Source organism: Oikopleura dioica, chromosome 2 (assembly GCF_907165135.1).
Source record: "Oikopleura dioica chromosome 2, OKI2018_I68_1.0, whole genome shotgun sequence".
NCBI lineage: Eukaryota > Metazoa > Chordata > Appendicularia > Copelata > Oikopleuridae > Oikopleura > Oikopleura dioica.
Genome location: NC_137292.1, coordinates 5760410 through 5787790, shown reverse-complemented (window position 1 = coordinate 5787790; position 27381 = coordinate 5760410). Strand labels below are relative to the sequence as shown.

At 43.1% G+C, this 27381-nt stretch overlaps 10 protein-coding genes across 10 annotated transcripts; 4 read left to right on the top strand and 6 right to left on the bottom strand.

Moving 5' to 3' along the window:
- The first annotated feature begins 984 nt into the window (after window positions 1-984).
- Window positions 985-1903, top strand: LOC145697915 (uncharacterized). The gene is made up of 3 exons (XM_081775124.1): window positions 985-1473; window positions 1529-1693; window positions 1745-1903. The coding sequence occupies exons 1-3, from the start codon at window positions 1015-1017 to the stop codon at window positions 1901-1903; spliced, it is 783 nt and encodes a 260-aa protein (XP_081631250.1). The 5' UTR covers window positions 985-1014.
- Window positions 1904-2020: 117 nt separating this feature from the next.
- On the bottom strand, window positions 2021-2427 carry LOC145698812 (uncharacterized). The gene is made up of 2 exons (XM_081776033.1): window positions 2338-2427; window positions 2021-2294 (listed from the first exon to the last, which is right to left on the bottom strand). Exons 1-2 carry the CDS (start codon window positions 2423-2425, stop codon window positions 2065-2067), a joined length of 318 nt encoding a protein of 105 aa, XP_081632159.1. The 5' UTR covers window positions 2426-2427; the 3' UTR covers window positions 2021-2064.
- A 99-nt stretch (window positions 2428-2526) lies between these two features.
- On the bottom strand, window positions 2527-3510 carry LOC145697914 (galactosylceramide sulfotransferase-like). The gene is made up of 3 exons (XM_081775122.1): window positions 3440-3510; window positions 2924-3271; window positions 2527-2788 (listed from the first exon to the last, which is right to left on the bottom strand). Exons 1-3 carry the CDS (start codon window positions 3508-3510, stop codon window positions 2527-2529), a joined length of 681 nt encoding a protein of 226 aa, XP_081631248.1.
- Window positions 3511-4770: 1260 nt separating this feature from the next.
- Window positions 4771-5835, bottom strand: LOC145697913 (galactosylceramide sulfotransferase-like). The gene is made up of 4 exons (XM_081775121.1): window positions 5693-5835; window positions 5408-5627; window positions 5115-5366; window positions 4771-5076 (listed from the first exon to the last, which is right to left on the bottom strand). The coding sequence occupies exons 1-4, from the start codon at window positions 5833-5835 to the stop codon at window positions 4771-4773; spliced, it is 921 nt and encodes a 306-aa protein (XP_081631247.1).
- Window positions 5836-12085: 6250 nt separating this feature from the next.
- On the top strand, window positions 12086-20505 carry LOC145697357 (uncharacterized). Its single transcript, XM_081774548.1, has 6 exons — window positions 12086-12222; window positions 17531-17770; window positions 17845-18377; window positions 18737-19874; window positions 19949-20142; window positions 20219-20505. Exons 1-6 carry the CDS (start codon window positions 12216-12218, stop codon window positions 20378-20380), a joined length of 2274 nt encoding a protein of 757 aa, XP_081630674.1. The 5' UTR covers window positions 12086-12215; the 3' UTR covers window positions 20381-20505.
- Window positions 20506-20647: 142 nt separating this feature from the next.
- Window positions 20648-21379, top strand: LOC145698946 (uncharacterized). The gene is made up of 4 exons (XM_081776187.1): window positions 20648-20764; window positions 20827-20892; window positions 20935-21006; window positions 21243-21379. The coding sequence occupies exons 1-4, from the start codon at window positions 20671-20673 to the stop codon at window positions 21362-21364; spliced, it is 354 nt and encodes a 117-aa protein (XP_081632313.1). The 5' UTR covers window positions 20648-20670; the 3' UTR covers window positions 21365-21379.
- A 4-nt stretch (window positions 21380-21383) lies between these two features.
- On the bottom strand, window positions 21384-22311 carry LOC145698945 (uncharacterized). Its single transcript, XM_081776185.1, has 5 exons — window positions 22128-22311; window positions 21930-22084; window positions 21769-21891; window positions 21591-21728; window positions 21384-21550 (listed from the first exon to the last, which is right to left on the bottom strand). The coding sequence occupies exons 1-5, from the start codon at window positions 22157-22159 to the stop codon at window positions 21444-21446; spliced, it is 555 nt and encodes a 184-aa protein (XP_081632311.1). The 5' UTR covers window positions 22160-22311; the 3' UTR covers window positions 21384-21443.
- A 340-nt stretch (window positions 22312-22651) lies between these two features.
- LOC145699259 (uncharacterized) lies at window positions 22652-24297 on the bottom strand. Its single transcript, XM_081776520.1, has 10 exons — window positions 24223-24297; window positions 24002-24179; window positions 23847-23959; window positions 23649-23797; window positions 23395-23608; window positions 23235-23352; window positions 23082-23197; window positions 22967-23036; window positions 22848-22923; window positions 22652-22798 (listed from the first exon to the last, which is right to left on the bottom strand). Exons 1-10 carry the CDS (start codon window positions 24233-24235, stop codon window positions 22688-22690), a joined length of 1158 nt encoding a protein of 385 aa, XP_081632646.1. The 5' UTR covers window positions 24236-24297; the 3' UTR covers window positions 22652-22687.
- A 365-nt stretch (window positions 24298-24662) lies between these two features.
- Window positions 24663-26111, top strand: LOC145697912 (uncharacterized). The gene is made up of 5 exons (XM_081775120.1): window positions 24663-24727; window positions 24774-25038; window positions 25082-25414; window positions 25454-25823; window positions 25865-26111. Exons 1-5 carry the CDS (start codon window positions 24663-24665, stop codon window positions 26068-26070), a joined length of 1239 nt encoding a protein of 412 aa, XP_081631246.1. The 3' UTR covers window positions 26071-26111.
- Window positions 26074-27291, bottom strand: LOC145696665 (UPF0489 protein C5orf22 homolog). The gene is made up of 4 exons (XM_081773736.1): window positions 26924-27291; window positions 26803-26883; window positions 26300-26761; window positions 26074-26212 (listed from the first exon to the last, which is right to left on the bottom strand). Exons 1-4 carry the CDS (start codon window positions 27276-27278, stop codon window positions 26112-26114), a joined length of 999 nt encoding a protein of 332 aa, XP_081629862.1. The 5' UTR covers window positions 27279-27291; the 3' UTR covers window positions 26074-26111.
- Between the last annotated feature and the right edge of the window lie 90 nt (window positions 27292-27381).

Sequence of the window (27381 nt, the reverse complement as noted above, 5' to 3'; positions counted from 1 at the left end):
ATTACATCGTGAGCGCCATCGTCGAAGGGATCGTTTTCGTCGTTTTCGATGATCGCTTCGTCGCGTAAATACGAGTCTTTAGCGAGATCTCTTTGCTTTTCTGAATTTTTGGCAAAGAAAAGACCCGCACCCATGCGATATCCATCGTCGATGTAGTCGTAATCGGGGTCGCTGTACTTTTCGTCTGAAAAACAAGATCTTCTGTCCGGAAGGTCGTCGAATCTGTCCGGACTCAGGAGATCATGAAGCGCCACCCAACTCCAGCCATCACTGTAAGAAAGCGAGTATTCTGAAAGACATCGAAGCGTGAGTCCTTCTTGCTGCATGATCTGCTCGCACGTAGCCGTTCTTCGCTGGTTCATTCGTCGAGATTGAGCGCAGTACTTCGTCACTTTGCCTCTTGAAAGTGTGAAAGAGCGCGATTTCGGTCGTTTTCTACCTTGGAATGTAAATTACTCGCGTTCTGGTTTTTCTCTTCCCGGAAAGACAAGAGCCCATTATTTCAACTTTTTCATCGAAAAATGATTTTTGCTGAGAAAAGGGTTTGAAAAGGGGAAAAATAAGAGTGTTAGAGTTCGACAGCACGACAATAAGTTTATTAGCGAAAAAAGCGAGACATAAATAAGACGAAAAGAAGATAAGACTCAAGTTTATACAGTAGAGCTTACTGTATTTAGGCTTTTCCGTGGAAACTGAGCTGCCTTACTCTTCTTCAGCGGATTCACGGATTCGTGAAGTTCTAGATTCTAGAATCACGATAAATCTCTAGAGGTCATTCAAAATCAGCGTGGGACGGACACGGGTTTATTCAGAATAAATTCAACCAAGAGATTTTTTCATGAATTCAGAGAAATTCTGGTTTTAGCGGTGTTCGAATTTTAGAATGTACGCATTTGAGGGTTTTCGCGCGCCAAAAGTCTACTTTTTCTTGAAAATTACAAAGAAGGAAGGGTTCAAAAGAGCTATCAAAACTAATCTCGCTATATTTTTATTCGCCCTGGAAAAGATTTCACGATGATGAGCTTCCTCTTCAAAAGCGGGTATCCAGGTCACCGGGAAGTTCGATTCGCGCAGATGCTCCTCCTCCACCGCAGCGACTTGCAACTGGAGAGCATGAAGAAACACTGCCTGGAAGACATGCCGACTGTGATCGTTCGCATGAGCTCGGCGGAGCAGATCAAAGTCGAGCGCGAGTTCGTCTGGTGGAACAGAGAAGTCCTCTCCGAATTCCTGAAGGAGGTCGCTTCCGACGTCACTTCCATCTTCTTCGACTTCGCGGTCGCCTTCTACCTCTCCGAAGCCTGCCACTCGAAGATAAAGCTTCCTCCTCAAGACGCGCCACAGCAGTTCAAGCACTTCGTCGACTTGATAAATTTTCATTTTTCGAACCCGCCGGCTTTCAATGTCGAGAAGAAGATGGAGACGGCAATTGCCAAGGAAATATTTGCGGAAGAAAAACCTTTTCTTTTCAAGGTAATCAAAGATCTCAAGAGTTAGGAATCTCCGCCTCTTAATTTGTCGATTTCAGTCAATTTACGGAGAAAAACGAGAAGCAAGGGAAACCCGGCTGAACGAAAAAATCACTGGAATGCCTTCGCCCCGCGCTCAAAATCCAAAGCCGCCGAAGACTGCGAACAACAAGGAGAAGAATGAATGTCCAGATTGGATTTTGGATGAAGTCCTTCAGGAATCAGTTTTTTAAGTAAAATTGGATCTTTTTTTGCAACTTGAAAACTCGCTTAAGAATGACATCATGGATGAGAACATGAGTCTGAGCGAAATTAACAGATTTATGGCGACGAAAATGCAGCTCGAACGAGAGTTGGCCTTGGTCACTAGACAAGTCAGAGCGGCTGAGCATCAACTCGTCCTGTCGGGAAAGAAGAAAGCGAAAGGGGGTTGAACTGTGCTCGAACAAACGCTGAATAAACTGCTCCCTAAACCATATTCTTCAAACAGTATCCGATAGTTTATTTTACAAAGAAAAAAAATGAATTAAAAAGTTTGAACAACGCCGTAAATCAAGCAGTAAATACAGCAAATGAAAACAGTGAAGACTACTGCTCATTTGATTGGAACTTTTGTGTCGAGCTCCATGCTCAGAATTCTGTCTCTTATTTTTCTGCAGAATCCGTTCGTCTGAGCGTCCATGGCCCAAGATCCAGTTTCGTAAAGCATTTTTGCTTGGTGATAATGATTCAGCTTCCCTTCACAGGAGCCGTGGCCCTCCTCCATGATTTCAAGAAACTCGCTCAGCTTGAGTTTCGGTGTTTGAATCGACTTTGACGGAGTTGCTGATTTTCACTTGTTTAAATCAGGGATTTCGCTAGTTTCTACCTGGAGGGAGGCGCGAATCATTGCACTCGATCTTTTTGCTTTTGCACTCTTCGAATGTCAACTTCGCTTTTTCGATTTCTACTTGCATCTGGGCTCGGCAACCTGAGTAGAAAACCTGAGTCAGGGTCTGAATGCTCAAAAACTACGCGGCTTTTCATTTTCGATGATTGAGACCCTGACTCAGGTTTTCTACGCAGGTTGCCGAGCCCAGACTTGCATTTTCTCCTTTCCGAACGCTTCGATTTTTCTGAAAAACGAGGCATTGAAATAGTTGTACATCAAAATATCGACTTCGAAAAAGTCTTCGAAAATCTGCTGATTGCTTGGCTCGAGAGGGGCGTGCGTGTATTTCAGAGAATTCGCGTTTTCGATGTACAGGTCTGTGTATTCGCAGCAGAGGAGATGCTTGAGAAGGACGATTCCTTCGAAGAAATATTCGATGATCTTCGAATGAAATCAGAAACGAAGTTAGAACTCAGCTAGGGAAAAAATAATGATAAATAATAAACAATTAATTAATAAATAAAATAGTTAAAAATTTCTGATGGCAACTGATTTCATCCCCTGTATCAAGACTAAATCATACTGAGTGTCGAGCTTCTCAAAATACTGCTTGACGAAGAGAAAGTCGTCCATTTTGTCCATGTCCAAGCCCATTTCGTAGGATTGAAGATTGCGCACTCGGAAGTTCCAGCCATCTGCCGCGTCGTAGTTCTCCGGCAGAATGCTCAAGAACTCGTTGATGTCCGGCTTCTCGTTTTCGAAAGTCGAATTTGAGCGGCGAACGATGGATTCGAAGGGCGCTTCCCAGCAAATGACGTTGCATCCGTCGCTGACTCTTTTCGAAATCGAAGAGTAGAAGTAATTGAAGGCGGAGCGGAAAGTAGCGAGAGGGTCGCGTACTGATGTGAATATTTTCACTGCGAAAGATCCACTTGAGAATTAAAGCTGAGAAAAATAAGCAAGTAAATTTAAATTAAAGATTTGGATCTTTCCTGAATCTCTATTTTCGTCGAGAATGGTCGGTAAATAGTCCGGGTTCCAAGTAAAATGATAATCGATGCCGAGGACTTTTTCTCTTCTTTGGTCGTGTTTCCAGCACTTTTTGTTGAATTTGGCCGGATAACAGCCCGTCGAGTAGATCATGTGCGGCTCTTCGACCAGAGAAAACATGTTTCTCAGGTTGAAGTATCTGTCGATCAGATTTTTGAATGTCGTTGATCCAGTTTTATGCTTTTTATGGAAGATTGCGCCCTCTTGTGGCTAAATATATATTTCAAACATATTTTAACCCCCGCGCTGAGTAAGAAACCTTGCAGGATTGATTCCAGAAGCCCAAATCAGCGGTAAGCTGCAAGTCTTCATAAGTAAACTTCGTTTTCTCTTGAATAAACGACTCTTCGAAATCAAAATGTTCTGTGCGAAGAAGGAAAAAACAAGTAAAAAGCTTAAAAATACGAAAATAAAATCCCGGTGCAAAAATTCTTTTCTCTCCATTTTACGTTTATGTTTCGAGAAATAATTCCGCCGGAATATCTTTGCCCTGGGCTCAGTTAATCCTAAAACAATTTGGTGTTTTACATCGAGAGCGTTTGTGTTGGGGCTCAAAACACCCGGTAAAAATGGACCGGCGCAGCGGCTGACAAGTGCCTATTTTATTAGATTGAATAATAACTTTGCGAAGACCCTGACTCAGGTTTTGTACACTGCCGAGCCAAGAAGAGTAGTTTATTGCAGCGAAAATGTCAAGAATCAGAAATTAACAGTTCTTCCTCGATTTTGTTTGAGAGGCAGGAATCCGTCCAGAAATCCACAGTGTCATAGCCATCCAGCATAAATGGGGTGCAAGGAGCCTTAGGCCGACCCGCCCATAAAATGCACTCGTTTGAAATCTCCAAGTCGTCGTCAAAGCCAGCGTAGCAATACCAATCGGCAAAGGCGTCGCTCTTTCGGGCAAAAGGGTAGACTCCTTCCGAAACTTCGCTGCAAACAGCATCCATTCTCTTTTGCAGACAATTGAAGACATCTTCACCAGCGATTTTTTTCTCCGAAAGACTTGGCGCGGTAGTGGGCTCTAGAATCATATTTCCTCGTTAAAAATTATCGCTTTCCATCACTGACCATTGAAAGAAAGCCAGAAAAGCTTCATTTCCGCTGAATTTCTCTTTTAATTCTCTTTCCAATTTCTATTTTTTTCGTTTTTTTCCACGCGGGGACCTCAGTTTTTGGTTGAACATTCCACGAGCCGTTTTCTGGCATAACAACGACTCTCGCACTCCAGCCAAAAAGCAAGCACTCAAAACTCGGCAGCGCTGGGCTCGGCAACTTGTGCCATGGTCTCTCATATTTTCGATGAATAATTTTTGAGAAGAAAGGAGTAATTTCAAAAGGCTAATTTTATTTTCAATATTTGTTTAAAAACACAATTTTTGATCAATTATTTTGCTTCCTCTTCGCTTTGAGATATTCGGTAAACTCGAGACCGTTGAATCTCAGCAGCTGGCAAAGCTCGTCATCCACGGTCAACTCTCTGCGATGATCCACAGATGGTGCCTTGCTTTGAGTACTTCCCAAGTCTGGCTTGCCACAGCGTTCTTCAGCTTCTTTTTTCGCATTTTTAAGAGCTTCAACTTCCGCCTCCATTTTCTCTTTTCCGAAGAGCTCGATTTTTCTGTCCAATTCGGCGTTGGCGGCTTCGTAAAGGACCAAATCGAGATGATTTTTCTCCAAAATGAAATCCTGAAAATTAATTTTTTCAAGCAGAAAGCGAATTTTACCGTTAGATTTTTGGGCAAATCGGCGACTCCGAAAGTTTTCGCCGCGGCGTTGTCCTTAGCTTTGAGCGCCACGACGTCTTCCAGTTCCAAATTCCACATGTCTTTGAGGAGAATGATGGACTCCTCGAAGCGCTCAGTCAGCAGGATCAGATCGTAGTAGTCCGTCGCCCAGTCGGCGGCCTCTTCGATCGTCGACTTTGGCGGCTGGATCCGCGAGAGGCCCAGGTCGAACGTGTTTTGACTGATGAAATTCTAGAGTTCATCACGAGCTCAGCTGAGAAACCAAGAATTACCTTCATAGATTCGCCCTGAGATTCGGGGAAGATTTTGTTTCCTCTGATTTTGAGCAGCGCTCGCTCGAACTGCTCAACGGTTCTTTCCTTGACTCCCATTCTGTGCCACTGGTGGAAGAAATAGTGAAAGTGCGAGACCACTTGGTTCAGCGGGTGGCGAATCACGGTTACTTTCGACGCGATCGGGAGCACTTTGTCTACGTAGGGACTCTTTTTTTGGCTTAAAATTAATATTATTATATTTTCTGAATTTTGAAAATAAATAATTCTTAATATTTTAAAAGCCATTCCCAGTTGTTATGACTAGCGAGAACGTCGTATTGTCCGTCGGGAGGATCAGTACAGCCCCTGTGGAATCCGTCTCTTCCACCACAAAGCATTACTGGATCTTCTCCAGTTGAAAGGCCGATTGTCAGATTCTTTTTCATTGCGTATCTTTTGATGAGATTGAAACGGGCTCAATAAATCGTCAAAATTTAAAATTCAACTTTTCCTGAAAATGATGCTCTGGAGCGTCGATCCTCCCGTTTTATGAGTTTTGCAAAAATAAATCTGTTTCGGATTTTCTCTTTTCCAAGCTTCTGCCTTTTCACTTCCATCTGAGATCTCAAAGTCGCTGGAAAAGCTGCTCTTTTGCAGTCTTCGAATGTTTATTAAAATCAAGACATTTAATGCCAAAAAGATCAGAATTGATTTTAGCGAAACGAAACTCTGATGACTCATCTTTAATTACTTTATTAAAAATGTTTTTTAATCGTTTCTCATTTCTCACGATTCTAGCGGCATTTAGGCTCGCATAGTTGCGCTCTCGCGCGCCGGGTTATTTTCACTAAAAACATGTTTCCAGCGTAAACTACATCTGCTCTGCCAAAATGAGAAATTATCTTATAAATCTTTATGATCATAAACTTCGATTTGAAAAATCGAAGTGAAATACAATTCTTTAAAAATCAAAGCCAATTTTTGGAAGTGAATTTTTGGTTAACCAATAAAATTGCTGTATTTGGCCTACCGGTCAATCAAAACCCTTTCTATAAAACAGTTCCAAAAATTGGTTCTACCCGACAAATGCTCAAAAAGCAGAAGTGAGAAACTGCTGCGCTCGAAATTCAAAGAAGACTGCCAACAACAAGGAAGACACATTTCTCTTCTTTTATCGGCTCAAGACCTGGCGTAGTCGATGAAGAGATTGAACAGGAGCCGTCTTCCAACTCAGTTTGTTCGCATTTTTTATCTTGGATGAAGTCCTTCAGGAATCAGTCTTTTTTATAAGTAGAAATGGATGTTTTTTGCAACTTGAAAACTCGGAAAAGAATTACATTATGGATGAGAACATGAGTCTGAGCGAAATTAACAGATTTATGGCGACGAAAATGCAGCTGGAACGAGAGTTGGCCTTGGTCACTAGACAAGTCAGAGCAGCTGAGCATCAACTCGTCCTGTCGGGAAAGAAGAAAGCGAAAGGGGGTTGAACTGTGCTCGAAAAATCTCCAGAATAAATTGATCGAAACTGCATGAAAAAAAAATCGAAGGAACGCTAGAAGCAAGAATCTATTAAAATTCTTTCAATATGATCTTGCCCAAAATCGTTTTATTGAAATGTGTAATTTGGTAAATAAGCGGCATCGAAGTGTGACAGGGATTCAAGTGTATTTAAAATTTTAGCACTCGAGCTAATGAGCTGTTTTAAAACAACCACAAGCCGACTTTCCGGGCTGGGCGTCGAAGAAGGGCGGAAGAAATAGATCCAATTTAAAATTAAGAGCTTTTTTAGAAAACGGAAGTAAGGATCATCCCACTGGAGACACTTTTCTTTTTTTCTTTTTGCCCAGAAGCCCTTTTTTCTCCAAATTTTCGACCATCTTTTTCATTTTCATCAATCAAAGTTTGATTCAACAATTTTGAGAAAAATTATCGGCTAAATGGGTCTCACGAGGCTAAGCCTCTGCCGCTTGTTTTCGCCGAAAAACGGATTTTTGAGCGATGAGGGATCAAAAACGTCAGTAACTCTACTTGAAGATGTCAAATTATGGTACATCGATGGTGGGGATCGCATTCTTCACTTGTTTTTACGGCTTATTAAGTTTCCTTCCCAGAAACATCCAATCAATCAAAAATTAACAAGCAAAGCGAAAGCCAGAAATCTGCACTTTTTCGGGGATCAAAAGAGCGGGACTCTTCCTGACCGGATGTTAGCTCCATATTTGCCAAAGAAGGCTGCGTAAAAGTTCCCAAATTCGGAAATATTTCCGCCGCTTCAAAGCGCCGCCCGCTAGTTAATGTTTACCAAATTTGAAATGCCGGACATTTCGATTATAAACTTCTTCGAAAAATGAAATTTCGGAAGAGAAAAAGGGAGTTGCTTGACATGTGCTTGACCTTAATTGTGGATAAACGAGCGGCGGAGGGGGAAGATGAAATTCAGGAAATAAAATATGGATCAAGGCCGCCGGATCAAGCGGCTTTTCGAGCTGGAAAGATGGGGGAGATGGATAAGTTGCGATTTCGTAATCAAGCTTCGACAAAAGCTATTGCTAATCTACATTATTGCTATTAGCTAACTTTAAACAAGCAACTAACAAACCTTCAGTTCTCAAAGTCAGTCAATAAATTTCAGCTGTCTGCTCCAATAATATCTAACTTCTAATCCGGATCACTCTCGCTCCGTAAAAACGATAGCGCTAAAAGTGTCTCCCACTCAAGCCTGCACGCGCTTTTCAACAAGAAAAACGATAAAACGAGCGGAGGGTTTATGTTTACTTTGATGAGCAGTGGCGTTTACATTGTCGCAGTTGGCCGCGATTCAAGCTCACTTCTGCTGTCGGACATAAATCCTGTAATCTGTTTGCTCTCCCCAACCCCAGCCGAAACACTGGCGACTGTTATTATCAGCTTTCGCGGTCCTTACAAAGCCCAACAAAGTAGTTCGAGACAGCATCTTCGTCTCCTCCCTTGTTTTCACGAAAACGAAAAGGCTGAATTTCAACTGAATCAAATTCGGAAAATGGAAATAGTTCCAGTCTAGGAACTCTGAATGACAAACCGACAAAGGCGTTTTTGTGGCACTCGTTCAAGAAAAAGCAAGCAATTAGCTTTTTTCGTTCTTTATTTTTCGATTTGGCGAAGTTGGTTAATTGGCTCCGCGTGCATGCCTCGTCAGCCATCAAGAGATGATTTCTCGGCAAACAACGGCGATTTGTTTGCCTCCTACTCGGCAAAGTCCTCGGTCAAGTGGCCAAAAAAAGACTCGGTGAAAGGTGAAGTTGTGTTTGGCCCTTCACTTTAGAAAAAAAGGGCTTATTTGAGCGTTTGGAATATTCTTTTTTTTTTCGGGAAGATTTAGCTTGGTGACGCCCTTATTTTTTATAGGAGAATTGAAGCTCTTCAAAATCTGCTCAATCAAAAATTCAGTTCGCTGATGGACCATCACTGATGGTGGGAACCCCTTTTCGGTCGGCTTTTGCACTTTTGAGTTCAATTAGTCGGAAATCGCTTACCCTAATTTTTGGACAACTTCGATCGATTGCCATCTGAAAAATTGATTCTCCACTTTCGGGACTCCTTCAATTTGTATTTTATACATTCGCCGTAATATTGATCAGCAGAAAGGAAAGTCTGGCAGGGACCCAAAGCAAATCTTTATGGTCCTTAATGAAATCGTCAAACCTGTCCGGCTACCAGAACGGCTGACAAATAAATTATGAAGTTTGGGCACACGCTGAGAGGCAAGCATATAAACGCAAATAACAATGTTTGTTTCTGAGATCTCGGATTGCTTTTGCAAGCAAAGTTTTATTCAAAAAACGCTTCGTTCTCACCTTCAATTATCACCTCATAAGGTCTTACTAAGCCTTACTGAATTTCTACTACAGTAAGACTATCGATCAAAAAACGGTAAATCGTTTAATAACCCCTCCCGTGCATCTCCGCCCACTTTGAAACAGAAAAAAACGAGTAATCCAAATCTCCAAAATCTGATGGGAAAATGGATTTCCTATCACTTGAAAAACGAGCAAAACAAACATTGCACTTTCCAGCGCGTAAGTTGGCCTTGACCTTGTCCCGTTCTGCAGCTGCAAGGAGGAGAAAGAGATCTGAGACGCGGGAAAAGGGTGAAATCGGCCTAATCCAAAAGATACACTTTTTGACAAGATAAATATTGGCCCGGCTAACTTCTTTCATATAACTTGCGAAAATAACCGGCCAGAAGGCGAAGTAGGGCAGAAGGGACTTCGACTCATGTGCGAAAAAGGGATGAAAGGAGTCTGAAATCTAACTCTTCTTTTTGATTTGTGAAATTTTCAACGATGGAGTTATCAATATGCACCCTTAAACCTGCTTATTTGCAGTAAAAACAAATTGCTGGGAGCCTTTTTTTGAACAAGAGTAAATATTTTCGGAAAAAGTTGAGGTCACGTGCGCTGCATATTTTGAGGTTAGCAAGTTACGCAAAATCGCATGACCCAAATTTCCTTCAATAAAAATTCCCACAGCAGGCGAGCTGTGGCTTTTTCGAACTAATGAGGCTGGTGCTTGCGCTAAATTGGCTCCTGTCAAAAGGGAAATTAGGCGACGATTTTATGCTCTTTTTCGAAGCTGAAATTTGCTTCAGCAATGAGGATGATACTTTTTCAAATAAGCTGGAATTTGAGGAATGAAAACGCCAGAATCTGCCGAATTTGCCGTTTGTTTGGTCAATTCTCTTGGAGTACCAATTGGTATTGCTGTTTCTTTGGATTGTGCATTTCCGCGCGTTTGGAATTCTGCAAAAAAAACGGGCTGAGAGCTTGAGAACATTTTCAACCGCGGCTTTTGTGGACAAAACACGCTCCCGGGAGCGGCCCCTCAAAGGGACTACACAGATGCTTGGAAGTACGAATACTCTAAGTGTGAAAAGGCACGTTTTAAAAGTGGCTACATATTTTTCGAGCTTTTGCCGATTTTTTTATATGGCGGTTGCTCCATTCAAGAGCTCGTTAAAGCTTATCAGAAGTTTCTTTTGAAGCAGCTAAAACCGCGTTGATAAAGGCCAAGAGCTTGGCAAACCGTTGATGATAATAAATTTGCTTTTAGTTTTCGTTGAGCGATGTTTTTTTGTCAATTTTTAAAAGCGATTTCGCGAAGCACTGCTTCTACAAATACGAATAACATATTTTTGAAAGATTGATTGCTCTTTTTTCCGGGGACGCTCGATTCGTGTACCAAAATTTTTTGGTATTCGAATACCAAAAATTGGTATTAGCTCAAAACATAACTTCACTAAAGCTGTCCTCAAGATTCCCTGCGGAGGGATTGACCCAGCGAGCGATTATCCTTCAGCAGGTTCACCTGGGGCCTCGCTGGCACAGTGGGCGGAGGCGGATTACAGTTCTCCCGCCGGAAGTAGTTTTTAATTCCTATCGATTTAACCGAAAAAGAATCGAGAGCGCGACCGGCAATTAGCCTCTTAATGAAGAATGCTAAAACAATATTTAGCACTACAAAACATTGAAATTGACGAATCTGCAGGTGCTCCTGCTCGAAGATCTCGTTAATCATGTGACCTCTTGGTTGGCTCCGGGAGTCGGCCAGTTCCTGCGTTCTTTTTGATGCCGCGCTGATATCAACCGCAGCGGCTTAGGGCAGATACTTCTCTCTCTTCGTTTCTAAGCTGCGCGAATCTACGGCTAGAAATCGCACCTGCAGAATCAAGATCTTTTGATTCACCGAGGGTTTAATGCCTCCACAGATTATCTAACTACTTGTTTTCTGTTTCTCAAATCTGCTCCTTCGTCATTTGAAAGATTCATGGTCAAAGTCGCGTGAGAACCCAGCAAGAGCTTTTTTCTCGATGAAAAAAGTACTTGGAAAGTTATGCAAATTTGGCGAGAAATTCAAGGATTAGCATAACTAACTCCACTTTGTTTTATTTCTGGCGCACTGGCGATCGAGATTTTTGCTGTAAGAGTGAATCTAAGAAATGGTTTCTGAATTCGTTCCGCAGCGAAATTTTGAAGTGAACCGGCCGGTTGAAATTTCGCCACGCTGGCTTCGTCCGACCGCAAAAACTACAATCTGCGCAGATTTTACATCGACCGCCGATACATGAAATTTGACGATTTGGGATTGAAAATGACAGACACAGACTTTGCCATTGAATATTCATGTTTTTCGCCGTGGCGAGATCTCAAACGAAGGTCAAATTGAAGCTGTCTAATCCAGAAACTCTCGAAAAAGAGAATCATCCCTTTTCCGTTTCAAAAATACCAAGCGATTCAGAAATCTTGTTTGGGCAACGTCAGATTGTCCGAAAGGTTCCACCACGCTCGGCTGCCTTTCTTGCGGTTTTCGCGGATGCCGATAAGTCCATCACGCCGGTCCATGTAGCGCGGAAAAGATTTAAGGGAGTGGCACCAATTATTTCGGGCTTTTGACGACAAATTTTGTTAATAATTAAATTATTAACAAAACAGTGCTTTTATAATTGATATGTTCAAAGTATGGTCCATGTTTTAATGCCAAAAGTTTGACAAGCAGACGGAGATGGGTTAAAACTTTCGAGCGGCGAAGTTAGCGCGTTTTCGCATTGCGCGCAGGTCAAGGCGCTCCACCAGCGCGGCGCTGGCCAGGTGTCGCCAGCGAGGCGTTCTCCGGTGCGACGAGGAGCGCGCCCGCTCTGTTGATACACTTCACATTACGGCAAACTTTCAGCAATTTTTGCGCTGTAAAATTCAAATTGAAAAAATATTCATCGCAATCCTTTAAAATAATGAACACGAGCAAGAGATTTTAAGAAGAAGAGATTCAAAAGAAAATAAAGCGGCAAACAATGAAAGGTAAGATTTCTTCTGACAAAAAAAGGGTTGAAATTCCATTTTGGCCCGCGGCGCAACGCTACTTTTCGGCAATCAATGGGTAGTAAAGACGCTTATCAGCACTTTACGATGTCGGGCTACTCTAATTTGGAGCTTTAGAAGTTTCTTACTGATCAAATTCTAGTTTTCAGGCTGAAAAAGAGGGAGAAAGTGTTTTAAAAATTGTGCTTTTTCTTCTTTAAAATTCCGGATTTGATGGCTTATCGACTCGATAATATCGAATGTTCGATTATAAAATTCCAGAGGAAGCTTCTTTCGGTTGCTATGGTTTTGCTCTTATCGCTATTTTTTGGTGGCTTATCACGGTTTCCGAAAAATTTACGCGTTTTTTTTCTAAAAGCGAATTAATCCGGCTTTTGGAAGAAGTCGATTGAAGTCGATTTTGCACTTTCAGTGGGAAATGCCAGAAAATATAAAAAGAAAGGGGCTCTTATCAATCGACCACCCGCTGCGTCGAAAGTGGAGCAGCCCCCTGCTGCGCGAGATTTACAACTGACGCCAGGTGCTTTTTTTCGAACAATGGCGAAGCCACAATTCATTGCGCTTTGCCTCAATTTTTCAAGGTTAAACTTGACACCTTTCTTTTTGGCGACAAGAGCGTACTCGTGCTCCTTTGATCGCTTCCGAGCTGAAACAAGTGCTTTTGAGTTTTTTGAAAAGTTTAAGAGTGTTAGTCTCGGTTTCAAAAATGATCATTTTCGAGGAAAAAATTATTTTTCAAAAATTGGCTTTTCTTCAAAATTGCTCGAAAAGTGGAAATGCAAAGTGAAGACAGAAAAATGAATTCCCACGTCGAATTTCCATAAGAAGCCACTATTTCCGGCCTGGCTGTAAATCACGTGGCAGTAAGCGCTCCTTGTCGACAGAAGCGGCCCCGGCGGTAATAGATGTCACTTGAGTGAGATTTTCGCCATCTTTTCAAACATCAGCTCATCGTTCAGTTTCGGAACACGCGTGTGATAAATTATTCACCGCTTTTCTTTTTCGCGCGAAAAAGATCATCCTTCTTTTTTTTTAATTCCGGGCCGTAAAAATTCATCGTAAAATAAAATCGAGAAAGAAAGCGACTATCAAAAGGAGCGAAATTCAAAAGTTTGAAAAGTTTGATCGATTAGCCGAAATTCGAAGTTGATGCATAACAAAATTAGAAATACGAATTTTAAGACTTCGAAAACGCTTGAAAACTGGAAACTGACTGTATCGAACATTTGCGTTTGCTGCCTTTCCGGTCGGATTTCCTCAAGAGGCCTACTTAGCTTTTCGCATTTTCGCTTTGTTTTGACTATTTTTTTGATTGTCGCGTAACTAAAACAACTCATCCACGTAGAACTACTTATCTACGTCAGAAATATGTCACTGAGCGTTCTTAACGTAATTACAGTATTGCCGCTGTTGTTTTTTGAATCTTGGAAAGACGGAACTCGGTCGCTACAATAGAGGCGCGCAAAGCAAATTCTGAAGAGCGATAGAAGCAAGATGAACAACATTCTTATCGAGCTTCTTTTTCAGTTGCTGACACTTTCTTGAGTTTTAATTGAAGAGTCCGAAGTTCGAAAAAGAAAGGAATGTTACGCTCCTCGATCTTTGAACTCGCTTTCCTTCTTTTTGAGAGCATTAAATTTAAAGCCTTGTCAGACTTCTGCTCAGACTTCAATAGAAACTAGCTCGGTTTGAATGAAAAGCTGAATCAACAGCGAGATTTGTCGATTTCAAGATTTTAAAAATTGAAGATCAAAAAAGCGCCGATTTACATTGAATTTAAAATCGCAAAATCGCCTCAATTAAGAAAAAGTGGAAAAACTGGGCAGCGCGTTTTTGGAATAATTATTAGCTAGGCGCAGAGCCAAGAGCCTGAGCGGAGCCCAGTTGACTTTTGGTAAACTAGCAAGGCTAAATTTCACATTCACACATCGCCCAGCTTCCAAAGGTCAACAAAAGCGCTCTTGTTTCTAATTCTACTGAATTAATCGAAAATTCAGCACGCTCTTTTTCTTCTTTTTCGTTTTTTGGAGTAAGCCAATATCCTCACCCTTTGTCAATTTTGCGCCCACTTGAGCTAATTTCCAAAAAACCAAAGTTCCGGGAAATCTAATCGCCGAATTGTTTTTCTGTCTCATTTATCAAAGTTTCTTCGTTTTTGATTTTTGCTCCCAGAGCTTCGAATTCAATCTTTTCTGCTTTTTTCGCATAAACCGCCCTCAGAATCCCAGTTCTGCTTGTCAAAAGACTGTAGTCCCTGCGGCGGTGCCCGAAACGGAGTTTGACAGTAGGTACCCGCTGAAAAAAATAAGTGGTCGATTACGTATCCCTTTTTGGATGAAACTTTGGGACAATAGTAAATTAGTACCCAGAACTTCGATTCCAAGGTCTAAAGTTCGAAAAAAGTTCATCTTGGGGTCACCAGAGGTCATCAAAATTTGAAAAAGTGGGGTTTTCTAATAGCAATATTTTCGGTTTTAATCCATGTGAAAATACTATTTCAACCCTCAAAAATTTTATTACGAGGTCAGAAGCTCGAAAAAAGTTCATCTTTGGGTCATTTGAGGTCATCGAAAGTCGAAAAAGTAAGATTTTCTCGAAACATTATTTGATTTTTAAAACCTGTCGTCCCTGGCTTTCAATTAAAAATGGGCTTGAGGTTCTTAAGCTCTCTTGCGACCTCAAGATGGTTTAAGAAGCATGTGTTAATTATTATTCTAAGATGGCAATCAAAAACGCTTCGAAAAAAAAGTGTCATCATCGGGATTCGAACACCCGTGCTCGGCCGAAAATCGGAATTTCCGACATTCAAATGTCTCTAGAATGTCTCTGCAGTACCCTGCAATACCATGGAGCACAGATTCTGAAAGCATTTTTTCTGCTCTTTCGTCCAGTATGTGAATCATTTTTAGGCTCTTTTAGGCTCACAAATGACAGCCGAAAAACATCAATTTTCAAGGAAAATATGGTCACGTGCAAAATTTTTTTGAAAAAAAAAATTTTTTTCTTGGCTAAAAAGTAAGTTCCGACTATCATACGCCATATGGGCACACTGGAAGTGCCATATAACAGGGGTTGAAAATTGCCCTTTTGACTTCAGCGGGTACCTAGTTTGACAGTTGGGCACACAAAGTTAAAACAAAGTTGAAGTAAACAGTTGTCCTCTCATTTCGCTGCGACTCCTCAAATTTGGCATGAAAACGAGCAGCTCATAAATCACCGCTCAAGCGGGATTAATTACGACAGCTTCTCAGTTTTTCGCCGCTAGTTTTTGCGCTTTGATCTTGCAAATTTGAAAATGCTCGATGGGAAAACGACAGAAACACAGATTGACGGACGCGAAAGTGGACAGTTTTAATTTTTACGGACACTTGGCGGCGCTTATTTCCAATTCAGTTCGAAAAATTAACCACTATAAATAACTCCTTCATCGGACAGGCGATGAGACACTGAGTCGGGCTAAATTCTGCTCGGAATTACGATTTTATTGCTTCCAATAAATCGCCGCTTTAAGAATCACCCGAAATTCGAGGCGCTGTAAATCGAATGCTTTGACCTTTGAAGCAGCGCTTTTCTGAAAATTTCAAGCAAATGGCACTGTTCTATCAGCTCGTTTCGAATCCGCCCTTGCGTCAATTTTGAATATCAAGGGAAGTTCCAGGCCGAATTTCTGTTTTTACTGTCGCAGATGTGGTGACCTTACAGAGCAGAAAAAACTGTAAATCAAAGAAGACGGTTTTATGCTCCAGGGGCGCAGTAAATTGTCTAAAAAGGGAGTAATTAGTCGTCTTCGTCTATTTTTTCAAGCGATCTTGTCTTTGAATCAATTTAAAACCTTTTCAGAACTCATTGAACTGCGACTGTAAAATTCAACCCGTGTACGTTTAGTGTTAGTCGCCTAATCCAGCCGCCAGAACGAATCGAGCGGTATTTCGCGGTCGACAGGCTCTTGTAATTCAATTATCGCCATTTTTCTCCGCGAAAATGAAAAATGCCTTTTGAAAATTTTCCCAGAGAAATCAATTCAAAAAAATAGGAAGCATTAGCAAATGTGGAATTTATTCGTCCGTCTTCCGGAAATGCCGAACAAGGGCAAAGCGCTGAGCAAAGCATGGGAATTCAAAATTCTTCTGAATCTGCTTTTTTTGGATTTCGAAAAAGAGAGCTAGAATTTGCATTTTTGCTTGTTTTCAAATTGTGCTCATTATTTTTGGTTAATTTCCGGTGGATTGGATTAATTCGCCCTTTTTCTGTTTTGATTTTGCTGCCAGGCGAGAAAAAACGAAAAACAGGTGCAGCTGACTAAATGAGGGTTTATTAGCTGGGGAGACGTGAAATTCAAAATCACTTCATGCTTGGTCACCTGAACTGCGCTAAAATGGCCACTGACTTGAGACTGTGAGTGGACCTTCCACACCTGCGCTGAGGTTAAGGTGACAAGTTAGGGTTAGGTTCTGACAACCGACGAAAGCTAAATGAAAGTTCCCATACGAAAAACGATTGTTCTTTTTATAAAAACAGCTTGAACAGCATTTTCTAAAACGAAAAACTCAAAAGCGTGAAAAGTAATGAACTGTTTCTAATTCTCGGCTTATTAGCGATTTTAGCCCCCAAAAGCTAAAAGCTAAAGCGGCCACTGGAGCGAATACATCATCAGATTTGTTGCTTGAATAATGAATGCATGTTCAGCCTAAACGTAGACAACTCGTCATTATTGATGAGAAGGGCTTGTTTTTAAAATATTTTAAATGAGTGGTGCTGTGAAAAATTAATCGCGGTTTGAACCAAGACACTTTTTGGGACTCTTTTATCGCGGTGAATAATGAGCTAGATTGGGTATACTTAGATTGGTAGTTTTTGGGGTGTCTTATCTTTACGTAACACGGAAATTTCCAGCTCTAGAATAAACAGACCAAACATCAAAAGAAAGGCAGCCTAAACCTCCCTTGCGCAAATATTCCTCAGCGCGTGAACGAAAATCTAAAATTTCAAAGTCTCCAACCAGTTTTGCTTTTCAATCTTTCCGCCTTTTTCCAGCGGTTCCGGCTCGTCTTCTTAGCCCCGTGTTCATCTACGTTTGCAGCTTGTGGGGGAAACAATGTGTGACAGCTTGTGCGTTCTTGGTTAAATATTTTCCCACTTGTAGATAATATTTTTGTAGTGAGCTTGCTGTAGCGTAAACAGAGCTGCGCGCCCGGGTTCAAGTTTTGATTTACTCACTTCCAAGCCACTTTTTCGAAGGCGCCACTTGTTAATGAAACGAACTCGCAGTTAATTATTCTCATTTCAGCTCTTCTGCTGAGTATTTTCTGCCTCGGCTCGGCGCAGATCGAAGGAGACGTCTCCTGGCCTTCCAATCTACTTTCCAACGACGCCAGTGTCAAAATCAGCATCGCCAACGCTCAACTCAAACGTCCCGAACTGCGACTCTTTCTTGACAACTCGCCCGTCAAATCGCACAAGTTCGTGCAGACCAATTCCGAGCACAGCGTCACCATGAACTTTGGCTGCGAGAACTTCATTCAGCCAGGTAAATCAATCAACTCGAATCTTAGTGAAATTATTGTTTTAAAGAAAAAGCTTAATTAACGTCTTGACTTTCAGGCGAATACAGTGTGCGTCTGTACGACTACAGCGGCGGCCCAGTAATGTACGAAGAAAAGAAAGTGATCTCCTCCTACCCTTCGTACGCGATCAACTTCACTCAGTCGGAAGTGCCCGCTTTGACTGGCGACGTAATGGCCTTCGGATCCTACAGACTGCGCGAGCTCTGTTCCAACAAGAAGTTCACCCTCTCCGTCGCTCTGGAACGATCATCAGAAAGCGTGGAGAGCTGGAGCGAAGTGGCAAATGCCCGGGAAATCTATGCCTTTCCAACCGAGACGATCACCGTTTCCTGTGGCAAAATGGACGTTCCTGGACGTTATCGCATCCGGACGGACATTTTGGACGAGCGTGACCGCGCGCTCGGCAACGTCGTCTACTCAGATGTCTTGACGGTCAACGAGAACGACATCTACGAGCTGGAAATTCCCGCCGTCGAGCGCGATACCGGAATCTTGAGCAAATGCGATCGGGGCGACGAGTTTGCAGTCAACTACAGATCGCCGCCCTGTGCCAACAACCATCGGATAAGGGTAAGACGCAGTTTTTGATAAGACGTGTGGCGAAACAAGCGATAACTTGTAAAAATATTGGATCTATTGAATCTACTACTTTTCGCTATTGATTCAATTTAGCTTATTATTTCTCGAAAGATCAGATAGCCTCCCCGTTTCCTAGATAACGCATCTCAGCAATAATAGATCACGTGACATGCTAAAATATACATTTTGCAATTTTGTTTTAAAACAAAAAGAGCCTGCCAAGTTTCGCCGCTCCTGGAAAGTAATTGAATTAACGCTGAATTTAAATTTACATTTATCAAAATATTTGATCGAGCCGGCTTCGCTTCTCACGCGATAGAGTCTGTTTTTTCTAAATTATATCTTTTCAGTTCGTCCCAAAACACTCGAGCGGCAAGCAGCTTCAGAGTCCAAAGATGCTCTCAATCCGCGCGGATGAAATCTCGACTTCGATTCCTTGCTCCTGGATCCGCTCTGCTTCCGTCCACGGCGCCTGCTTGGAATATCTCGACCACTTGGACCAGGTCCGCGCTTCTCGCTGCTTTTCCCTACCTCAGCGGCCGGTCCCGAGCATCAACGGCGACTGGGCGAAGTGGTCGCCGCCCAAGCAGTGTTACTCGCCGTGCTCGATCACCGATCCAAACGACTTCATCATGCAGCAGTCGAGTACCGAGTGGTCCTTCTCTACCCGCTCCTGCTCCAATCCTACTCCTCTGGGTCTAGGAGCGCAGTGCTCTTCTGACTCCCAGACCGGCACGGGGCTAATTGACTTTGCCGTCAAAGACCGACAACTGTGTCCGAGCCCGTGGGACATGTCTCGAAAGCAAGAAGAAGAAAACTGCGAATGCGGCTGTTCCAAAATCGGCCCAGAAGGCGGCTTCGTCTACTCGCCCGCGCCCTGGCGTTGCCAAGAAAAGCCAGAAAACAAGCTTCAATGGGACTTTCAATGCGCCGACTGCGAGTCCCTCGTCATGGAAGTCGTCCACCTCGACGACGAAGTCCAGGAAGAGTTGTTTTTCGTAAACCACGAAAGTTCCGACGACTTGAAAATCAACGGCCTCGGTCGCTTCGCCCACCACCAAGCGAGGAACGCGAGCATTGTCTACAACAGAAACCCAGCTCTGGTCAGTTGCGGCTTCGCCATTCGAATTTCCTTCGTCCAGAAAGTCGAGAACTCGAATCTCCAAACTCCGCCGCGAATCAGCATGCCCCGCCAATTCAGCGAAAACGAAGAGGAAGGGCCCGACTTTGCGCTTTGGGGAATATTAGTCTGTGTTGGCTTTTTACTGATTCTGGTGACGGCTTGTGTCTTTAACTTCCGCTCCGATAGCGAGGAAGTAACAGCCGCCGTCGTCGCGGACAAACACGCGCTGGAACGAGAATTTCAACTCTACTCCGAGCTCGACCGAAACTTCCACCAGAGTCCGCAGAAAATCAAGCCAAACGCAGCCGCCTTCGAAATCGCTCAACAACAACTGAGACTGATGAAATCCGAGGGAAAACACGAAGGTACGTTTTTCAACTAAAATCAACCAAAAAACTTTATTTTCCGAAAAAGACTATTTTCTAAAATTGAATTTCAGCGATGGCAGAGTACCCACGAGAAATCTTTGAATCCGAAAAAGTGGCGAGAGAGCAAATTCCACTGCTGTTCGGCCATTCCGATTTGAAGACGACGTCTGCCAGCTCGCTCGGCTCCGATAAAGTAGAAGCCGCACCTGCCAATTCGAACAGGACTGAAGTCACCCACTCCACCAATGTTTCTGATCACTCTCAGGTACAGCACTGATTCAGTTTACTGAACCTTCAATAATCATTCAGTCCTCAATCAATTTCTAAATGCTCCTTTTCAGAACTCCATTCCGCTGCGCCACACGTCCACAAGAAGGGCCAGCCGTCCCTTCTCCGGCGCAACCGGTTTTCAAGCCGACCTGAGTTCCGCGGCAGCCTCGCCCGTCCGCGCGCCCCTCAATTCCCGAGTTCATTCCGAAGACAACAACGCTGTATATTTTTAAACTCGAAAAACCTTTGTACAAACACTTTGAAACGCCACCACCGAAAACTCACTCTACCTCGTTAAATTGCTATTTTATTTCTGTTTGTTTATTTTTAAAAACGACGGTTTAAATTAATAAATATTTCTCTTTTTCGGAGAAAAAGCTCAATTTCAAATTGACGATTTTCTTTTTTCCTGAAATTGCAAGAGCTGCTTTTTCAATTTTACGAGTTTGCACAGTCGCTTTTTAAACTGACAGAAATCCGGAATCCAGAATAGAAATCATTCATTTTTCGAAAAAGAGAAAAGATGGTTAGATTTGGAAACGACAAGCTCATTCTCGCCAAAAACAACTTTGTCGACAACCTTTTACGTTTTCGCAATTCTCAAGAAAAGCTCATGGGCCCGGTTGCATTTTTAAGCAGAAAATCATTAAAATGAAAAGTTGAGTAACCAGAACTCAAGATTTGAAGAGAAACTCGCCGGGCTACGAGCCGTTCATGAAACTCAACCTCTCGCTGACCATAATCGGTTTGAAAACTCAACAAAAATAATGCAATTTTGTTTCAAAAGGAGCGATTGTCTGGGTCCTCGGCGTCGCCTGGGTTGCTTACATGAACAGAAAGTACAAGATCAGGAGCAAAGGTAAAACATCAAAAACTCCCTTCTTGGCGGATTCGACGATGCCAAGAGCGGCGGTTTGAATCGGAAGTAGCGCGCCGCGGAAAGTGGAATTCCAAATTCGCTGCATTGATCCGCCGCCGCATCGGATTTTCCGAAAAATTTATCAAAAAGTGAAATTGTATTTGGAACACAGCCCAGCGGAAATCAACCCTTTTCTTCACAAAGTACCGAAGCGATTTTTAATGAGAAAAATTCAGAGCGGGAAGAGTTGTACCAGGAGCCGCCCGCACCTGCAAAAAATAACAACAACGAAGCTTTTGAAAACGAGCAGGTCGGCCAGTTGGACTCGTCAAATGAAGCCGGCCCTTCGCATTTGTGATAAGAGCGGAGAATAAATGCAAAAATGCTGTGTTTATTATCGCGTGTTTATATGCAACTAGAAGGGTTTAACACAAAAACTACAACTTGGGCAAGATGGTTTCCCAGTCCCAGGCGACGATGATTTTGTCCAGAGCAAGAAGCACCTGCTTCGTCTTGTCTCCTTCCCACAAGTCTCCACAGTCGTCTGAACAGTAAGAATCGCTGATTCCCAATCTCTTACCAACCTGGGTTAGCAAGAGGCTCTTCAGTTTCAGCCCCGATTCGCATGATTTTCGAGCCTTTTGGCGTTTCCCCGACCCAGCAGACGAAACCAGTGAGGATGTCTTTTCCTCGGGTGAACTTGATCTTTGCCCCGTTTCGCACTAGAACTCGATAGAAAGAAGAATGACTGAAAAAGCGTACTTTGAGAGTAGCTAGTTGGCCCAAAAGCAACCCATCTTTTCGGCATGGATTCTTGGACGGAGAAGTCTTCCTTGATTTCCTCGTTCATTTCTTCGCGGATTTCTTCGATTTCCTCGTCCGTCACTAGAATTGGTGAACAAACGTTTTTCACGCTCTTTTACCTTGCATCATCGCCATGTTTCTACGAAGATCTCTGATCGTCTCCTCCAGCTCTCTCGTTTTCTCCTTCAATTCGAAGTTTTCTTTGCGAAGAAAAGAGGCTTCATTTCGAAGTTCTGTCAGTTCTTGATCCACCGAGATTTCTTCTCTCGCTTCTCTGAAAAATAATAACCTCTAAGGTAAGCAGAAGTCGATCTTACTCTAGAATTTTGTCTTCATCCGTAAATTTCATATTTGAATTTTTAATTTTCCGCCGTTTGGATCGTATTTGAGGAATTCTCTGCTTCTATTTGGTCTAGAAAGGGTTTCACCTGTGGCAATAAAATAAATTTCAAGAAAGCTTCTCGATCTTGTCAAATTCTGATGCAAATTTGTCAAAAAATAAAACGCCAAATTTCCGTTTCCAAGTCAACAGTGATAAAAAGCAACTATCAAAAAACGATCCGAATCGCAAAAATAAGATCTCTGTTTATTCTTTCCACTGAAGAAGCCCAGTCTTGAGGACTCTGTTTTATTTTTTGGCTTGGGAAAGAAAACTGAAGAGGAGCGATGTTCCTGATTTCCAAGGAGATGCATTACGCTCGAGAAACAAAGGGTTCTTTGTTGTTGGAGAACTAGACCTTGATTGATTACATTTTGACTTTTTTGGAGAAAGATCATTTTCATCCGATTGCGGGAATGATGGCTTTAAATTAATATTCCAATTGGTTTATTGCATCTTAATAAAAGCAGGAAGCCTTCAACTTGAATTCGACTCCTTTCAAGCCAGCGGCTGAAAAAGGGGGTTAGAAGTTAGAGACTTGAAGATCGCGCAGTTGGTGACGTAATCGCTCTGAAGAAACTCGTCCTTCTCGATCGAGTTGTTTTCGCCCTAAAGAACGTCATTGGTGATTTAAGACTTCGAGTTTCTCGCTGAGTACCGCGATTTTTCGGAACTCGTCGATGGTTTTCTTTTTGTCTTCTTCAGTGAAATAGCCTATCGTTCCTTTCATGCATCTAAAAATCGAAACTGTTGAATATTTTCTGTTTTTTTTTAAACCTCGCAACGTCGACGAACTCTTTCTCCTCTATGATTCCACTTTCGTCCAAATCGTGAAGATTGTAGATCCCTAATGCAAACGATCAGATAGATTATAGAAGAAGATATCACGAACAGAGTTTCCTCTCTTCGTCCGAAGCGTTGACATGGAGTCTGATGAGATTGGCGAACTCGTGAAACTCGATCTTGGCGATTTCGTCCTCGCCGTCGTCGATGCTGTCGAAGACTAGACTGAACCAGTGGGCTTGGTTTCTGAGAGCGTCTTTACCTGGCGAAGGGAGTTGGATTGCCCGATTTGTGGTGAGTGTGGAAAAAGTCGACGTAGTAGTCGATGAATCGCTCTCTGGAAATGTAGGGCGCTTCGCCGGTTATTCTCCCCAATTTGCCTGGAAAAAGTCAAATTCAAATCTTCAAGCAAGAAACTTTACTTCGGAAAGCGATCCTGTTGAATTTCCTCTGAAGAATTTGAACTTGCGCTTTGGTGAATCCAGTGCGCTGCATAATTTCGTCGGTCCCGTGCGGCTTCGTCGTGAATCCCATCTTTCTCCTGACTTTCGCGTGGATCAGAAGTTTGTACATTTCGCAGCTGGTCGAGTAGCTGCTTGCGAGAAACTCCGCTTTCGAGATTTTTCGATCGGAGCCCTGAAAAATTAAAAAAAATGCGATTTTTTTATTTTCCAACCGCCTTTTCTTTGAACTCGCTCTTGATTTGCTCCTCTAGTTCTTTCGACTGCTTCTTGTCGTCTTTTCCCCGCATCAGTCTTGCCACGGTTCTGAACTCCTTCCAGTCCACATCGCCGCCGTCATCCAAGTCGTGCAATTTGTAAATAACTGGACGAAAAAACTGATCGAAGAAAGAAATAAATCAATTATCTCTTACAGGTCTTTTTGACTTCTTCCGAGGCCTCGCTGTGAAAGAACATCAAGTACTGGAACTCTTTGAAGTCGATGGTACTGTCCTTATTGATGGTAAGAAATACGCGCTCGCCTAGCCTAAAAACCGCCTTTTAAAATAATCCAGTGGGTTCTTCTTACTTTCTGAAGGAGAGGCCTTCCTTTCCACTGTGGGTCACACTGAACAAGTCGTCGTAAAACAAGATGAACTGCTTCTTAGTGAGCTCTTTGATCATGAAACCGGGCTTTTTAACTTTTCGGCCTTGGTTGGCGATTTCGTTGAACTTTCTTCGCAGCGATTTGATTTGAGTCCGGGTGACTGAGATTATATAAAAATAGAAAATAAAATCAAATAAGCATACAATTATTGGGCATGTCAACTGGAAGACTTTCTGTCGCTCTATCCTCTGCAACAATTTTCAGAAAATTTTCTTGATCTTTTCTCTGCTTGGTAATCACAACAAGCGCCCCATAAACCAAGACAATAATCTTGATTTTATGATTGTCTTCTTTTCAAAGTTCTTTTTCAATAAGAATCGCCATTAAATTCAGCATTCTTTCAGACAAGAACTCGAAAAGGTCGAAAAAGAAGGTCAACCTGAAGAACGGGAATGGTGAAGGCAGCTATCTTTCCAGATCCGGTCTCCGCCAAAGATTTCAACCAAAATTCATTGATAAAAATAAAAACGTTTCGAAATAACAAAGAGTGGATTCCAATAACTGAGCGATGACACTCTAATGGCTTTGCAAATATCGACGCTTTCTTTCTCCATGAAAATCGACTTGCTTCAAACTGCAGAGAATGAAGCTTCTTTCTGCTTTTCTTGCCCTTGGGGAGGCATCGAAGATTCCTTCCAATTCCTTCAAGTAGCAGTCCTTTTTCGAAGCAAATTAAACCTCAACTAATTTTAAGCGCGGTAGAAATCTTCCAAAAGGTAAAAAATGACCACGGAATCACCGGCGATCTCCCTTCCCGAAGTGCCGAAAGAAACTTTCAACATGCGAAAGGAACTGTCAAAGCAAACACTTCCCCAGAAAAGGCTCTCCAGTTTTGCCAGGAGCACACGGGTGCGAGTGACGCTACGGTCTCTCTTCTCGGCGAAGGAGGCCAGGGCGTCGTCTACAACTGCTCGTCTGCTTCCCTCAACTTCGAAGCAGCGGAGAAGCTCTACAGATATGTATGTACTCAATCAACACTTCTTGGAGGCTAATCGATTGTAGCCGACAACGCTGGACAAGGAACGGATGCGAATCGTGGACAAAGCGATGTCAGACTCGGGCAACGGGCCGATCTTCTTTGGCTCCATCGAAGAGACCGTCCCTCCCGCCTACGTGAACTTCTACGAGCTTCTTTACGGAGACTCAATCGACAAAATAGACGAACTCCGACCTAGCGACATCGACGTCTACCGCGCTGCAGCAAAGCGCTTCGCTTCAATGCACATCATCAGCGAAGAAGAGTGTCCAAGGCCGATCACAAACTGCTACCACGCCTGGCCCTGGAACACAAGAGCGATCAGATCTCACTACGAAACAGCTACTGATCCCGCAAAGGTTTGATAAAAATTAATTCTCTTCTATGATTTCAAACAGGAATGGGTCGAGGAGCGAATCGGGCAGTTTCCAGTTCAGGGCGAGTTCCTCAACATCAGTTCAGCCGAGGGCCTGATCGACTTCATGTACGATGTCCAGTGGGGCACCATTTCGCCGACCGTTTGGTGCCACAACGACGCCCACGACGGAAACGTGTTCATCCGCGACGCTCCAGAAGGAACATCGATGGAGGAAAGACTGATGCTGATTGACTACGATAACTCAGAATTCGGCACTCGAGCTTTCGACCTCGCCTACTACATCATTCGCTTCTACGAGAGATTCAACAAGGACATTTACGAAGACTTCTTGAACATGTACTTGCGGGAGTACAACAGAATCAGCGGAGTCCGCCAATTTTCAATCAAAGGTACTGAAACCAAGCAGTGCACGGTTTCAAATTCCTCCTAGAGCTTGAGCAAGAAATGACCTGCGTCTGGCCATATCTTTTCATGGAGCAGTCCGTGTTCTACCGCTCAATCGGCGTCGACGAGGACTTCTGCAACTTCATGTTCGACGTGATGCGAGCAATGCTAGACGAATACGCGAATGGGAAAGCAAGCTGCCCCTGGACCGGCCGATACAGCGAGTTTCCGAAGTGCAAGCCGCCGGCATAACGAGAATTGAATTCCTTTATTTGCAGAAACATGAATTTAGTCTAAGATTTGTAAGCTTCGTTTATGAGTAATTTTGAGGCAGGAGAGAACTCTTTGAATATTTCCTTCAGAACTGCTATCACAGAACTTTGAATAGACTCCACTATTTGAGTTCGCAAAAATGAAAGATAAATTTTCTGAGATAATGAAGTTTGAAAATGTAGATTGCTGAGAAAGTTTGCGAACTGGCCTTGTGCTTCTGGGCAATATCCATCTTTTGTGCTCCTGGCGAGGCAAATTCCCGCTGGAAGGCCTAAATCAGCTAACACGCATCGCATTTTTGTACCAAATTGCTTGATCATCTGCTCGATTTCCAGTTCCGTGGAAATGTGCACGGGCAGCGCGGGTCCGTCGTCTTGACTGGTGCAGCCGGCGTTGTAAATCAGCCAGCCATCGTTCACTTCAGAGCAGTTTTCCCCGCTGAGTTCGACGGCGCTTTGGGTAAGCTTCCGCTGGCTCTTCCAGATCTTGAATGCCTCCTTCAAATGCGGATCGTCACTTTCCGCGAAATCTTCTTCCTCCATTTGATCGTACTTTTCGCATGCTTTGTCGAGCCCAAGCAGGAAGGACTCGAATTTGCGAAGTTTTTCCGCTCGTCGCTTTTGAAACTCTTCGTGCAGTTCTACTGGCTCTTCGTCTGACAACTGTTTCCCTGAACAACCGATTTTCTTTCTTTCTTCAAACTGTATTTACCCGCAGAAAAGAGCTTTCCAATCCTGACCAAATCGTCGCCCTGAATATCTTGCGTGAAAGGATCGTCGCAAGAAAAGTAATCTGAAAATGATTCATAAATTGAGAAATAATATCGACCAACCTAAATCGACATCAAGAAACCAAGGTTCCATATCTTCTTTCTTCGAGTAGGACGGCTCCGTCGAAACAGTCAGCGTCAATTTCTTCGCATCCGTCATTTTCTCCTCAGCGCAGTAGGTCGCGTCAGAAGTGTAGTAATCCGTCGCCCAGCTCACAGCAAGCCTGGTTTTTCCCTTTTCGATGATTCCTTCCGCAAAGCCGACCGAAAGCTCTCTTCTGCCATCTGCAAGCTGATCGGCCCAGGGAGGACGCACCCAGTTTATTTCCTTCAAATGGCCGGCGCAGACGAGCGGGAGGATCCAGGACTCAATCGAGGTCATCTCCCGCATCTTTTCTGAGTTTGAAAGGTGCTCCATTGTGAAGCCAATCGGCGCGCTTTTCGTTGGTTGTTTCAGCTTCTGAAGTAGCTCCTAGAGAAGAGTCAACCACGTTCCAGAGATCAGGATGCGAGTCGTAGTG

What these genes read in the sequence shown, in the direction of transcription:
- LOC145697915 (XM_081775124.1), top strand. Translation starts at nt 1,015, where the DNA reads ATGATGAGCTTCCTCTTCAAAAGCGGGTATCCAGGTCACCGGGAAGTT. An exon ending in AAAAACCTTTTCTTTTCAAG is followed by an intron (nt 1,474 to 1,528) that starts GTAATCAAAGAT and finishes TGTCGATTTCAG; the next exon opens with TCAATTTACGGAGAAAAACG. An exon ending in ATGAAGTCCTTCAGGAATCA is followed by an intron (nt 1,694 to 1,744) that starts GTTTTTTAAGTA and finishes AACTCGCTTAAG; the next exon opens with AATGACATCATGGATGAGAA.
- LOC145698812 (XM_081776033.1), bottom strand. Translation starts at nt 2,425, where the DNA reads ATGCAAGTAGAAATCGAAAAAGCGAAGTTGACATTCGAAGAGTGCAAA. An exon ending in TGATTCGCGCCTCCCTCCAG is followed by an intron (nt 2,295 to 2,337) that starts GTAGAAACTAGC and finishes AGTGAAAATCAG; the next exon opens with CAACTCCGTCAAAGTCGATT.
- LOC145697914 (XM_081775122.1), bottom strand. Translation starts at nt 3,510, where the DNA reads ATGTTTTCTCTGGTCGAAGAGCCGCACATGATCTACTCGACGGGCTGT. An exon ending in CCGGCCAAATTCAACAAAAA is followed by an intron (nt 3,272 to 3,439) that starts GTGCTGGAAACA and finishes TTAATTCTCAAG; the next exon opens with TGGATCTTTCGCAGTGAAAA. An exon ending in TTTGAGAAGCTCGACACTCA is followed by an intron (nt 2,789 to 2,923) that starts GTATGATTTAGT and finishes TTTCTGATTTCA; the next exon opens with TTCGAAGATCATCGAATATT.
- LOC145697913 (XM_081775121.1), bottom strand. Translation starts at nt 5,835, where the DNA reads ATGAAAAAGAATCTGACAATCGGCCTTTCAACTGGAGAAGATCCAGTA. An exon ending in AGTCATAACAACTGGGAATG is followed by an intron (nt 5,628 to 5,692) that starts GCTTTTAAAATA and finishes ATTAATTTTAAG; the next exon opens with CCAAAAAAAGAGTCCCTACG. An exon ending in ATTTGCCCAAAAATCTAACG is followed by an intron (nt 5,077 to 5,114) that starts GTAAAATTCGCT and finishes ATTAATTTTCAG; the next exon opens with GATTTCATTTTGGAGAAAAA.
- LOC145697357 (XM_081774548.1), top strand. An exon ending in CGAGAACTTCATTCAGCCAG is followed by an intron (nt 17,771 to 17,844) that starts GTAAATCAATCA and finishes CTTGACTTTCAG; the next exon opens with GCGAATACAGTGTGCGTCTG. An exon ending in ATGTTTCTGATCACTCTCAG is followed by an intron (nt 20,143 to 20,218) that starts GTACAGCACTGA and finishes GCTCCTTTTCAG; the next exon opens with AACTCCATTCCGCTGCGCCA.
- LOC145698946 (XM_081776187.1), top strand. Translation starts at nt 20,671, where the DNA reads ATGGTTAGATTTGGAAACGACAAGCTCATTCTCGCCAAAAACAACTTT. An exon ending in TTCTCAAGAAAAGCTCATGG is followed by an intron (nt 20,765 to 20,826) that starts GCCCGGTTGCAT and finishes CCAGAACTCAAG; the next exon opens with ATTTGAAGAGAAACTCGCCG. An exon ending in CCTCTCGCTGACCATAATCG is followed by an intron (nt 20,893 to 20,934) that starts GTTTGAAAACTC and finishes TTGTTTCAAAAG; the next exon opens with GAGCGATTGTCTGGGTCCTC.
- LOC145698945 (XM_081776185.1), bottom strand. Translation starts at nt 22,159, where the DNA reads ATGAAATTTACGGATGAAGACAAAATTCTAGA. An exon ending in AAACATGGCGATGATGCAAG is followed by an intron (nt 21,892 to 21,929) that starts GTAAAAGAGCGT and finishes CACCAATTCTAG; the next exon opens with TGACGGACGAGGAAATCGAA. An exon ending in GCCAACTAGCTACTCTCAAA is followed by an intron (nt 21,729 to 21,768) that starts GTACGCTTTTTC and finishes ATCGAGTTCTAG; the next exon opens with TGCGAAACGGGGCAAAGATC.
- LOC145699259 (XM_081776520.1), bottom strand. An exon ending in GGACGAAGAGAGGAAACTCT is followed by an intron (nt 23,037 to 23,081) that starts GTTCGTGATATC and finishes CGTTTGCATTAG; the next exon opens with GGATCTACAATCTTCACGAT. An exon ending in GAGTTCGTCGACGTTGCGAG is followed by an intron (nt 22,924 to 22,966) that starts GTTTAAAAAAAA and finishes TTCGATTTTTAG; the next exon opens with ATGCATGAAAGGAACGATAG.
- LOC145697912 (XM_081775120.1), top strand. Translation starts at nt 24,663, where the DNA reads ATGAAGCTTCTTTCTGCTTTTCTTGCCCTTGGGGAGGCATCGAAGATT. An exon ending in ATTCCTTCCAATTCCTTCAA is followed by an intron (nt 24,728 to 24,773) that starts GTAGCAGTCCTT and finishes ACTAATTTTAAG; the next exon opens with CGCGGTAGAAATCTTCCAAA. An exon ending in CAGCTACTGATCCCGCAAAG is followed by an intron (nt 25,415 to 25,453) that starts GTTTGATAAAAA and finishes GATTTCAAACAG; the next exon opens with GAATGGGTCGAGGAGCGAAT.
- LOC145696665 (XM_081773736.1), bottom strand. Translation starts at nt 27,278, where the DNA reads ATGGAGCACCTTTCAAACTCAGAAAAGATGCGGGAGATGACCTCGATT. An exon ending in GTTTCTTGATGTCGATTTAG is followed by an intron (nt 26,884 to 26,923) that starts GTTGGTCGATAT and finishes AATCATTTTCAG; the next exon opens with ATTACTTTTCTTGCGACGAT. An exon ending in TGGAAAGCTCTTTTCTGCGG is followed by an intron (nt 26,762 to 26,802) that starts GTAAATACAGTT and finishes TCGGTTGTTCAG; the next exon opens with GGAAACAGTTGTCAGACGAA.